General features: G+C 36.5%; 1 protein-coding gene across 1 annotated transcript in view; it reads right to left on the bottom strand.

Moving 5' to 3' along the window:
• Positions 1-12980, bottom strand: part of LOC119773278 (VPS10 domain-containing receptor SorCS3-like) — a 95643-nt gene that overhangs the window by 15567 nt on the left and 67096 nt on the right. The window contains exons 19-26 of the mRNA XM_038270212.1: positions 7625-7811; positions 7219-7352; positions 6757-6880; positions 6335-6447; positions 5906-6040; positions 3451-3550; positions 2009-2114; positions 1755-1915 (exon numbers count right to left, since the gene is read on the bottom strand). Of these exons, the coding sequence (XP_038126140.1) occupies positions 1755-1915; positions 2009-2114; positions 3451-3550; positions 5906-6040; positions 6335-6447; positions 6757-6880; positions 7219-7352; positions 7625-7811 (1060 nt within the window). The remainder of the gene's footprint in view (positions 1-1754; positions 1916-2008; positions 2115-3450; positions 3551-5905; positions 6041-6334; positions 6448-6756; positions 6881-7218; positions 7353-7624; positions 7812-12980) is intronic.

The raw sequence follows: 12980 nt of genomic DNA, 5'->3' as shown, positions 1-12980 counted from the left end.
TGCATGTCTGCAAGAAAGACAGATGTGTAATGTTGCTAAAGAGCCACAAAGCAGTTTTAATTTGGTGGAGTTTTTACTGGTCAAATCTTTAGTATCTGTGTGCTGACACTGAATTCTCTCAAGTAAGGTATTGCATTTATTGTTTCAATCTATTTATTCTTTTTTGGCTTTATTATTTTTATTCATTTTTAGTGTGACATTTAACCTGCATATTTAAGATTATCAAGGGTTTTGCATCCAAGAAAATCACAAAAATCTGATTTTGGTCAAACTGAACTGAGTTATTCACAGTATTACTTAGACCAATGATGTGGATGAAATTATTGTTGACATCAGGAAAACATCAACAGAGTGTTGAGTTTCCGTATAGTTGCATTACTGAAAGTGTTTTCTGTGACATAAACATCAAAATATTTACATTTAAAATGAGGATCTGATATATTCAGAGAGATTTAAATGACATGTGTGAATTCAGAGGCTTGGTAAGATCTAATTTGATCAGAATAAGGTAGGGTGCATGTTAATACCAGGTTTTAACCAGCCTAAGGGGCTAGGGGATCTCAGAAATTAAAATAGTCCAAAATATCATCACTTTCAAAAATACAAAATGTATAAATCAACTACTTTATAAAGATATATAATATTAGTTTGGTATGACTTGTACGGACATTTGTATTTTATCCAAGACCAGGTAAAAAAGAAACTGGCACCAAGTTGATAAAAAATAATTAAAGATTATAAATAAACTAAAGTGTGCTTTTGATTTGATCCGCCATTTCTAAGACCAAGAGGTTCAATGCTCTACTGCTCTTTGGCAAATAAACACATTTGTTAGTGACCCTAAAATGAGCTAATTTGTCTCAGATCAGCAAAGACTAGAAAAGGTAGAAACAGCTGAGAAATGAAGAACAGCAAAGTGCTGAGTGGTCAAAAAAAAAAGGCCTGCAGCCCCCATGTCCGTGTCAGAAGCACTGCAGTGCTACTTTTGTCAAACGGTCCACACTGTGTGCCGGGGCTGAGTGGTTGCCAACTTAAAGGCTTTACAGAAGATGTCACACAAACCAATCAAAAAGTGAACTTGTCACAGTGATATCTGGGTCCTGTGCAGATGCTGTGGTTGTGCTCTATGGGGGCAATTTGCAAAAATATGACATACTACAATGATAAAGATGTTCCAGCTCCTCGGACGTGTGCTGCACTTCAATGCAGCACAAGCTGGAATCACTCAAAGAGGAGCCATTAAAGTAAGACTGATACAATAGAGCTGCTTCAGGCTTCACCAAATGCTGTTAAAATGCATTCAAATGCTAAGCAGTGTATTTTTGGGGCAATAAAATGCTAATCACTATCAGTCTCTTACAGTGACAGTCATCCTTTAAATCCTGTTTTAATGGATTAATGGTTCACAGTACTTTGCAGATATTATTAGTCTGTATTTAATTTGTCAAAAAAGACAGCAACTAAATAACAGTCTTTACACCCCAGATCCTACAATATAGCTATAAAACATGTTTAGGATATGTGGAAATTAGCTTTTATTACTTAATATGTGATATACCTTTTTAGAGTATTGCTTTTTTGGGTAAAATTTAAAAGCAATACATCCCCTTAAAAATATATATATTTTATATATAAAGATATATTACCACGCAAAGAAACTTAATGTAAGGCAAAGCAAATCTCATACTGTTTCCTCTGTCTAAATACAGGCTGCTGCAAGAAACAGCAAATAATGGTGTTTTAAAAGTGATTACCTCTGCTTCTGCCTTCCAGCTCTTTTTCCATGAGTTCTTTCTGAGACGGAAATTCGCTTAGCTTGACCTTGGACATGGCATCGTTTTGACCTACTGTGCTTATCACCTCTGGATCCTTCTCATGGCGGTCCTCAGTCTCCACATGGATCCAAGGGATTTTCCTGAAAGAGACAACATACCAGCAAAGCTGTTTATGGGCTTTTTATTGAAAATGCAATTAAAGTCAGCATAGTTTTGTTTGTAGTTGCACAAACCTTTTGAATTTGTAGATGAAAAATGCAGCTATACCAACAAAGACCACGCTGATGAGCATAAGCATTGCAGACCCACTATGAATTGAGTTTGAATCAACTAGTGGTGCTGAAAGAAGAAGAACATTGAGAATCAGATATTTATATTAGATTGCAGATATATTCAGTCAATAATCATTAAACTTGTAAATACTGAAAGCTTAAAATGTAACAAACATACAGCAGCTCACTATTGTCCTTTGCATTTTTACTGCATATCATAATGTTAAAGTAACTGTTTGGCAAAAAAAAAAAATCTTTCCAAAACACAAGAAATAAGTAGCATATTGGATTTCAAGGTGGCATATGTTTCAGAAGGGTGCAATAAACGTATGACAAAAAGTGAACAAGCCGACACTCGAGGTGATCCAAGGGGTTGTTTGTGAGAATGAGAGCTGTTAAAAATGTTTTAAATAATTTTTTTTTCGTTTGCAGAGTGAAATATTTGTTGTATGTGGTTTTAGAAAATACAAAACATCTGTTAAACAATGCTGAAAACGTCGTCTTTCTGAATGTCACCCGTATTTTGTGTTTTGTTTGTTTCAGGGTCACTGCATTCAGACATTTTGTCTTAACCTAAAATATTTTTCCATTTTAGCTATATAAATAAATCACGCTATTGTTGTCCACAAGCCTGATAGATAAAAAAGGAGATTAACAAAATAAACCACTTATTGCTTCATAAGATTTTACATTTTCCATTAGATTGTCTTCCAGAAAAATAACCTAATTGAACCTGACACACATAGTCCGTTTAAAAAAAATGGACTGTGGGTGTTATTCCCTTAAAGTGTAAAAGAAACCTTTGGGTGTCCACAGGCAGTCCCAGAGGTTTTTCATGACATAGCAGCCTATGCATTCTGAGATGCAATATTCAAAGCATTACTCCTCACCACCCATCTTTCTCTCCCTCTGAGAGAAGACTATGAAGTGTTTGACCTTTCAGGATCATTTTAAAGGCAACCCAGACCTTTGTATGCAGACACAAATGAAGACAGATCCATCGGTGGATGAAAAGGGTAAAGCCACGCAGAGCTGATCGACACATTTGTGCAATATGCTAATGACCTGGTGACCCTGCAGATTTCCTCAGTGCATACCAAATGCCCTCCTTGTCAGTCACCTAATCGATTGACCGGTTTCAAACAGAGCTACTGTAACGCAGCTTCAGGTAAAAAAAAAAAAAAAAAGAGAATCTGAAACTTAAATAATGTTACTGTACTTAAGGTTGTTGTACTCTAGATAAAATCTGGGGTCAAATAGTTCATAGAAAGTGGATAAACTTGTGAAACTATAAAACTATAGACACAACCTAGTATTTTTTTTATCCACCTGCTAAAAAAAAAAAACAATAGCTGCAGAGTTGTAGAAATTATTAGATTAGCTTATGTTCCAGAAAGACTTACCCAATGTTTGCTGAGTCATGTACACAATAATGCGGATATTTGCCTTTAGTTCGAACTGGATCAGGCCTTGGTTTAGGGCAGTGACAAAAATATCGGATACCTGTTTTAAAAGGATAGCACAGAAGTTTTGTTGGACACAATACAGTCTTATATTTGCATCTTTTTATTTTAGATGATGTATCATAATAAGAAAAAAAAATATAACTCAGGAAAAAAGTGATCTAATGTATTAAATCAGAGACTATATTAACAGTGAAGAATAGATATACAGACCTTTCCATACCAAGAAATATGACTAAATTAAGAAGCCCAAAAACACTTGCAGCCCATGAGTGCCTAGAAAACCTCTCAGCTAAGTGGCTCAATGGGTCTGGCTTAGCATAAAAACGGAACATACTTAAGGGTATTCTTGTTTTGACTTGCAGGAACAGTACCAGAGGTGGTCGGGGAGGAGTTTCTTTTTAAATTTGCTCATAAAAATAAAATAAAATGATAAAAAGGGAAATTGCTAACAATAATAAAGTCTGAGGTAAGTTCTTTCATCTTGAAAAAGCTTCAGTTTAAAAAAAATGACAAAGGCAATGCTCTTTCTGGACCTTGAACTCTCTTTAGAATTATCGGGCCATTTACACAGAAGCTAATAGATATTTATACAGAAAAATAGACGTCAGAAGAAGCGCAGATTTTCCCTCTGTAAACATACCTTAAATCAAAGATATAAATGTTTTCAAACCAGCTATCTATATTTAGACTAAAGAAATATAAACAAAAACTGTAACAAAAAAAACAAATATTAAAAAGTGATTAGCGCTAATGATATTTTGTTAATTTTACAATGCATTCCTACTTTTTTACACAATAGTTACTCACTCTTAAAAGCTTTAATGATCTTACTTTATATATATATACACACCACTTTTTATGATAAGAAGTGAAGGAAAAACTCAAACTTCCCAGATTTCTCTCTGAGCTCAATGCCTCAGCAAGCATATGAAACATCCCACAGCGTTTATTGCTGCGTTTTACTTTTCTTTAAACATAGTTCCCATTATGTTTTTAATATAGGCCTATAAAAATTCTCTATCTGTTCTGGTTTGAGATGCTGCACAGACTCATTAAGTGAAGCTTTGCTTTATAGCTGTGCAGGTGTTTTTTTTTTGTTTGTTTGTTATTCATTTTAATACCTTTTCATAATCTGTCCAAGTCAAATGTGGGAAATTGTTTTGTGTTGCACAGAGACAGAAGTGAAAAAAAAAAAAAAATCTGCACTGATCTGGCCACCCTGCACAGTCAGAGCCTCTATAGACAGCCATTGTGACTTAAAAAAATTGGATTGGAGATTAAAAAATTGTACACAACTGGTGTGTTCAGGCCTTAACTGGAGCAATGGAATCAAAGATGTCTGCAATTTAAGAATAAAAACCAGCTAATCTAATGAGCTACAGGGTAAAGTGGAATAAGAATAAGCCTGGGTAAAGGTGTGAAATGTACTGTCCATGATAACAAGCTTTCTTCTAACATGTCTTTTGGTAATTAGAACAGTTGGAAATTAAAATTGTTTCAAAGTAACCAGTAAAAGGGTCTGATAGGGCAACATCAGTTACAGAAACATTAGAAACATTTAGACCTTTACTGATGATCAAGTCCAAAGTTGGCAAGTTGAGTTTAATACAGTATTTTGCTTTAAACCAAAACTTTTAAGCATATCACACAATGCTTTGGCAACTTTGTCTTCAGGGTTGTCAACATGTACAAAAAAAGTAGTCATGCCCAATACATATCACAGATAAAAGTATATTGAAATCATAAAAAAAAAATCTATTTTGGACTTTGGAGGCCTATAAACATTCTGAAACAAGGCTTGAACGGGGTACTGTACTGTAGTTGGATAGCTGGATAGTCAAGACATTCAGTCACCTAGGATGACTTTTCTATACAGTAATGAATCATTAAACAGAGTAAAAGGTCTCCCCCTAGTCTGTTCTGATGGAGGAAATTGTATATGGGAGGTGTGGTTATTTTTATTTTTTTCATCTAGCCATGTTTCTATTACAAACATTGAAAGATTTTGCTGAGTAATTTTCTTTGATTAAAAATATTTTTTTACTTTTGCAGGGAAAAGGCTTATTTAGATTTCTAGACCTGTTGTATCTCAGATAAGCTGAACATATTTCAGCTTTTCTAAATTTCTCTTTTATTTTCTATTGCATGGATAGCAGCAAATTTGATCTGTATTCTTTCAAATCTGTAGATTAAGGCCTTAAATCCACAAAATAGCAAGGATGGAATAATATAAAACAATTTCCCCACAATAAAGGCAGAATAAATAACACAACATTTAGGGTAATATACAGTTAGGCTTCATAGGAACATGTTATATTTGATTTGCTGTGTTAGACTTTATAAAACAAAAAAGGTTCAAATGTAAAACCAAAATGCACATCATTGCTCTTACTGTATCCAAAGCCTCGTCCCTCCTTTTCTTGTGCTCACTTAACATTTGCTCATCAGGCAGAATAAAGAGCTCAGCTGTGGTTGGAAGTCCCGGATACAGAGACACCATCAGCTGATTTTCAGGAACCCCTGACACCTGTGGGGACAAGACAACAGGACTGACAGATTTAACCCTATTAAGGAGATTAATGTAAGTCATCATAATATCCTGTGTAACTTTATAGCAACAATGGCTGATATCACCTTTAATTCACACCAGTTATTCACACTAGTGACCTGTCATCCCAGATCATCTCAAAAAAGGATCGTAGAGGATATAACATGATAGCTGTGTGGTTATTATTGCACAGAGGTTTAAAATAGTAATGACCCTGAAAGCTATGGGGCTCCGATGTTGGTTTCAGGATAGATCTATTGGGACTTGATGTACCTGTGACAAAGCTGTCCGCACTACACGGCCTATGTCCTCCCTCCACTCGGGGATGTCAGGATTGTGCTCATCAAGAGCTGGTGAAAACGACAACAGCAGTGACCTGAAGAACTCTAGAAAAAAGGAGTGAAGATGTGTATTAGAAAATGAATGCTACTTCTAGTTTATTTTTTGATTAATATGATGTTCGGATTTGTCTTTCTTCATTTAGAAACATACGCCTTAAGTTAATTGCTCTTCCAGACTTCATGTTCACAAAGCGAGACATTTTATTCATTAGATGAGCGTACACTGATAAACACAAAGCACTGACCGAGAGCCAGCACACATCCCCGACCCCCAAACCCCACCCTCTCAAATAGCATATTGTATATTTATGTAACTGCAAATCAAGTGCTTTGAAGTCTGTCTTTTCTACTCACCTTTAACGGTTATAACTTTTGAGTCTTCCAATACGGTGCTTCCACAAGCAACTTGGACTGTGACCTTGTTTTTTCCTTCTCTGAGAAACATGTGTGAGATGCTTCCTTCCAGAGTTATAATGGGCTGAATTTCAAAAGAAAAAGAGATAATTTTTTGAGAAAATGCTGAATAAATACTACATATATGCAGCCCTTGACATGCTGTATAATGAGCAGTTGCTTCTGTGAATATAATCAACAGGATAAAAAAATATGACGATCCATTTGAGCCCGATCCGCCAAGAGAAAGCAGCCACATGCAACATTTTACATTTTCTCGTGGGAAAGCTCTGTAGGTTTGCAATTTTAAATCATTACTGTGGGGCAAGGACAGCAGAGGAGTGGGAGAGTAGAAACAATGACAGTAAACTGGACAAAGATGAATGCTGAAAACAGTAGTAGTAGGAGGAGAGGCTCCCTCACCTCGGAGCTGTTTTCAAACCACCAAAAGAAGGTCAGAGTTCTTGTATGGCTAGGCCAAACTACGGCAGTCAGATTAGCTGCTTTCTCCTTGGAGGCCACAACAGGAGCGGAGAGATAAACACGATCCACTGGACCTTGGGTAGTAGAAAAATACATGAGCATATATACATACATGCATCACATTAATGCAAAACATAATTACCAAGTATTAAATTCTTCACAAGTATTGTACATTTTACTCAATTTGTGTGGTTTTGCATGATCAAACAGTGATATGCATAGAAGTGTTAGGAGTATGAGTGAAAGGAAATTGGGCAGCATCAAAATGCGACTACAGGAAAGCGAAGAGGCTTCATGCTATATGCACTGGTGAAAGAATGAGTAATGATGTTACTTATCCACGTACTAGTGATGTGCAAAAAAAGTGTTGTGCTGTCAGATCCCAGGTTGTTTTCTACAGTAGCTATCACTCGGTAAATCCCAGTCATTCTGTAGATGTGCTTGATGCCATCGTCAGTCCTGCTTAGGTTAGAGTATGTAATCTTGATGCCGTCCCCAAAGTCAAGCTGAATGCTGGTGCTGGGAGACTCTCCCTATGAATACACAAGATGACACAGAAGCTGTCATCATGGCTTAGGTCAGGACACTTCAGTGAGACCAAGTACAACTGGAGATAGCCCAGCCCGTTACTCAAGTGCTGCACTTGGATGTCCATTGAGCTGTGTCACTGACATCATGCAAGTAACTATGGATGAAAAGTGACATAAATCCAACTGAGAAAATAAGAACAGTAAAAGAACTAAGAAACCGAAAAGGCCACCCAGTGACCAGAAGTATAGAAAAGTTTAAAACTACAGCTTTTTTCAATTAAAATAATTGAAATTACATATGTTACACTATATTGTATTGTTGTGATTTCATCATCTGCAAAATTACACTAGCAGAAAAGTTCTCGGGTGCAATATCTGGTTATATTTGTAATCAATCCTACTTGCCAATAACACAATGAGCCAGTTGGATGAGTTTGCATATTTTTGTGTGCTCACAATTGAAATAGAGTTGCAGGTAGCAACTCAGGCTAAATTGTGCAATGTTATGTGTTATATTCCTCTATGGCATATCATAAACTACTAGGAGTAGAAGAGTAATAGAAAGTCAAATAGTAAAGGCATGAATGTAGCTGGTTTTGTATTATTGACCCTTCAATTAAGACACAAGGAGTGTCTTTAGCTGTTTTTTTTTTCAGACTAAAAAGAACTTCGGAAATAGAAACCAAAATCTGAACAATGTGGAAGATTATTAAGCAAAAATAAAAAAAATAAAAAAATGTAATGATCTGTTTAAGGGGGAATGAATACAATGTAAAGACATATGTGAGTACTTATCGCAGAATGCTATTGTGAAGCTAATCTATATGTAAAAAGCCTTCAAAAGAAGACCCTTCTTCAGCCCCATTGCTACTAGGAGTGGCCTTAGGCAAAATGACCAGTCCTCTTTTGGACTGTAGAGATTACAATTTAACAAATAACCTATTGGACTTAGGAGAAATGTTGCAGTGGGCTGGACTGTAGAAAGCAGGCATTCTCTCAGATGAATGTCAAACATGGAAATCAAACCACAGTGGTGCTATAATGCTATGGAGGTGTTGGGATATCATGGCTTTTAAATCTACTTAATCAAACCATCAAAATTAATCAAAATACTCTAAGTTATATTGTCTTATGGCAAAGAGGAAATGCCTTTGAAATGTGTGTTTCAAGGAGACTTCAACTCAAAACATACCAGTAACTGAACAGTATCTCTGACATTAGTCAATTTTAAAGCTTGGGAGTTGACATCAACCAAGATCTTTTTAAGGCATAAACAAGATGCGGTAAGGGTCCTTAGGGTATAGCTAAATTAACCTGGGCTTAATAGTTCATAGGTGCCACAGGTCTGCCAATTTGATGCTGCATGCATGAGCAACAATTAATCATACCACCAAATATTGGTTTGGAGGTTCAAAATAACTAGATATTTAAGTGTTGTTTATATTATACACCAATACATTTGTGTATGTGGAAATAAACACTGCAGTTTTTCTGAACAAAACTATAGGTTAGAATGACTAAATTTCTAAAGCTCATAGAGAGGGATGAGTTAGAATGTAGAAAAGAAAAAGCATGAGTGAAATCTTGGTTAACTGCAATCATCTATAATGGCTTCATCAAAGCAATCAACAATGCTATTACTGTTTAATTTTCTCCTAATTTCTTTCCTTTCTTCGGTATAAATGATCGGCTATTAATCCAATATTTTACTGTCAAACCAGGTTAGTATCTCAGGCATTCATAATCAGATTATCGCAGTTACTAACCTGTGTTTCTCTCCAATAGACGTTCCTGCCTCAGACGCCCTAGCCACTGCAGCCACTGCCACTGCAGAGCCGCAGTCGGTCATAGTTTGAATAAAAGCTTTTTAAGTAATCCACTGTCTGTCTTGCCTGAATTCTGGGACCTACTTTCTCGGCCATTACAGATCCAAATCATGTGTGAATTTTAACTAAAGGTGTAAGTCACAATTTGATGGAAAATTTGCTGCTTGGCAGAAGTCTGTGCTCTCCAAGTACTTTTCTAGTTTTATGGAATCATGGTTCTATGATTGGATGATTTTTCACATAGAATATTTCAAGTATGTTCTTAAATGCAGAGTTGCAATGTAAATAGTAGACTGTGATGTTATAGTATAGGTGTGATAGGTTTTTATGGTAAACACATCGAAGTTCATCGTAAGATATAGAAATTACATAGGCCTAAACACAACGTGACAGCCAAGCATTAGTACTGTAAACTGTGGACCTCATTACATTAAAGTCTTTGATTATCAAAGGTCTGCATGTATTGAAACACATGCAAACTGAGTAGTATTTGCAAAGCTGATCATACCAGGTGTAAATTGATATGCTAGTGTAAAATGACCAGAATAGTGGGCAGGAAAATGTTTGTATGTGTGCCTTCTAGAATATGCAACTCATATGTTTATGACCAAATACTGAAATTTTTGGTTGAAGGACTTGTTTTTGTTGTTTGTGTCTATATGGTACATATTTGAAAATTAGGAAAGTACTTGCAGGCAAAAAGATTGTTGGTATTGTTGCCATAAAGAATGAGTTGATAGAATGAAAAAAAATAGATTAAAAGTCTCTGTGCATGTGAACATATTTAGACTGATACTAGATGTCCAGTAATTAGTTTTTTTATTACTCTATTTCTTTTAAAATCCAGAAGATTTTTGACTAAAAGGGAAATCTTAAACATTATATATCGGAAAAATATCTTCTTCAGGAAAAGAAGTTATGTTCATGCTAAATCCTTTCATTTGTCATTTTTTTAAACCAGATTATATGTGGGAGATGCATTTATTTCCTGTGCATCACCTATCAAACCCGGGTCAAGTAAGTAAGCTTATGTTGGCTGATGTTAGCCAAGAAAATGGCAACCAAATTTAATAGATAACCACCCAAACCAAAGAGTTGCCTGAAGGCCAATTTGCTTTAGTGAATTTGTTATTAATAGAGAGCCTTTAATATCACCATGGCCTTGGATGTGTGAAGATCTCTGCAGCTTTTGGATATTGAGATGACTGCCACAGCTCAATGAGAACATCTCTGTTCTGCTAAAATTTTGCCCCAGGCAATATTGGCTAAGTAGACAATGCTCACGCACGACTGATGGGGAGCTTGGCCCTGATACTGTAGCTTCACTGGCAGTGGCAAAGGCCCATTACAAATGCAGCACTCTTAGGGGGAGGATTGTATAGTTCGGGCTTGCAGGTGCTTGGCCAAGCTTTGATTGATTCACATAATTTTTGCACGTGTGTGTCTCTATGGGCTGAAGAATATGGGCTGACAGCAAATAAGTGCAGGATTAACCAGTTCAGTCTCCCAAAACACCCTGCCCCTGCCAGCAAATCCATAGACTATCCATAGCCAAGCACTATAGCAAATGTAAAGAGTGGCTTCCTCCATGAAGAAGTGAACTCCAAGTCAAACCTGCATGAATGAGCATGCTTTTAAACACCATTGCTGGGAATAATATTACAGTAATAGTTTACTGTTTCTTCAGCCAGGCCATCTAAAGGTCAGTTTCCTTCACATGTTTTCCAGAAAATCTTTGGAAAATATGGAATTAATTCAAGTGAAGTCACCAAATAGGTTAAACCTAAAGGTAATGTAACACATAAATCTATATACATGTTACATGTAATACAAACTACACAACTACAGTTGTGTAGTTTGTATTACTGTAAACCCAAATTCCAGCACAGAATTTGCATGTTCTCCCCATTCGTGCTTGGGTCTCTCTCTGGGTTATCCTGTTTCCTGTGTTTTTGGACTGCATTAATGCAGTCCAAAAACATGACTGTTAAGTTAATTTTCCTTAGGTGTGAGTGTTTGTGTGCATGGTTGTGTCTTTGTGTGCCTCTGTGTTAATATCACCTGGACCACAAATATAAGGGGAGACAAGATTCCTGAGCTCAGGCAGGAGCAGCAGGGAATCAGTGTGAAAACAGCGGCTGGGAGAGCTCCATAACCGGGGCAAGCCGACCAGCTGTGCCCCCCATCGGAGCTAAGGAACCATATCACTAGAGGCGACAGCTTTCTGCTCCTAGCTCAGCAGGAGAGCTGAGGAGCACAGCGGTAGTTCGGAGAGGCCTGCAAGAAAACATAGCACTCAGGGCCCGGAAGAGACTAAAGCTGGCCCGGGTTTACATCAGGGCAGAAAGAGACAATGGCAGGCAAAGGCCTCTAGAGCCTCTAGCCTCTAGAGCACGGGTAGCCAATTAAAAATCATTGGTGTTCGAATAAAGAAATTCATCATTCAGTAAAAGTCCGGAGACATTTTTAATTATGATCTGTTACTCTAAACAGAATTTAACACTGAAATAAATTAACGTTTTTTTATGCATCCATGTTATACATTGAATGTTCAAAAAAAAAAAATAGAACGTTTTTCCATTTTACATTTTTTTAAGTAGAGAGCAACAATCATTTAGTTCGTTATATAGACAATTTCCTGATGTTATAAAACACCTGAAATGACCGTTTTTTTTTTTTTTTTCTTTTTTTTGGCTTAATGAGAGAAGTGAGCTTTATGCTGCCCTGCAAGGCTTTTAAACCCGGGTTTGAATGGCGGCAAAGCCATTCTCAAGCACATATCAAGGTGCTCATTTACGGAACAGGATTAGTGCCACTGAAAAAATAGAAAAAGTTAACTGATTTGTTAATTTTAGTTCAGTCAGAATTCTGACTTTAATCTCAGAATTTCGGATCTTAATGTAGATGGGCACCATAAAGGAAGAGATGTGGGAGCACTCAGCTTCACTGACAAAGATGTGAGTTGTTGGGCAGGCCAGTAACACATTGGTGGAAAATGACGGAATTAGGTGACTTTTTACGTGCCTGAGGGGTCCCTGGTGATGCTATTTCATTAATGCAAGAGCAGAAGGTGATTAAAACAAGAGAGCTAGTTCAATCTCTAGAACTGACATGGCTGGTTTTCTAACTGACAGAATTCAGCCAGAATTCTGAGATTAAAGTCAGAATTTTCATTTTTTCCCATATCTAACTGAAATATTTAAAAAATCAGTAGACTTTTTTTTTTTTTTTTTCATTGGCCCTAATCCTCTTCCGTACACATTCGTGAGCCTGGATTGATATTTATTTTTAAATATGTTCATGGTAGGGAATCCTGCTTTACAGTACTAGGTTGAACCAAATACTC

The sequence above is a fragment of the Cyprinodon tularosa genome, unplaced genomic scaffold (assembly GCF_016077235.1).
Source record: "Cyprinodon tularosa strain WSP-4 unplaced genomic scaffold, ASM1607723v1 ctg755, whole genome shotgun sequence".
Taxonomy (NCBI): Eukaryota; Metazoa; Chordata; class Actinopteri; order Cyprinodontiformes; family Cyprinodontidae; genus Cyprinodon; species Cyprinodon tularosa.
Note: the sequence above shows the minus strand (reverse complement) of the source record. Positions and strands in the feature narration are given on the sequence as shown.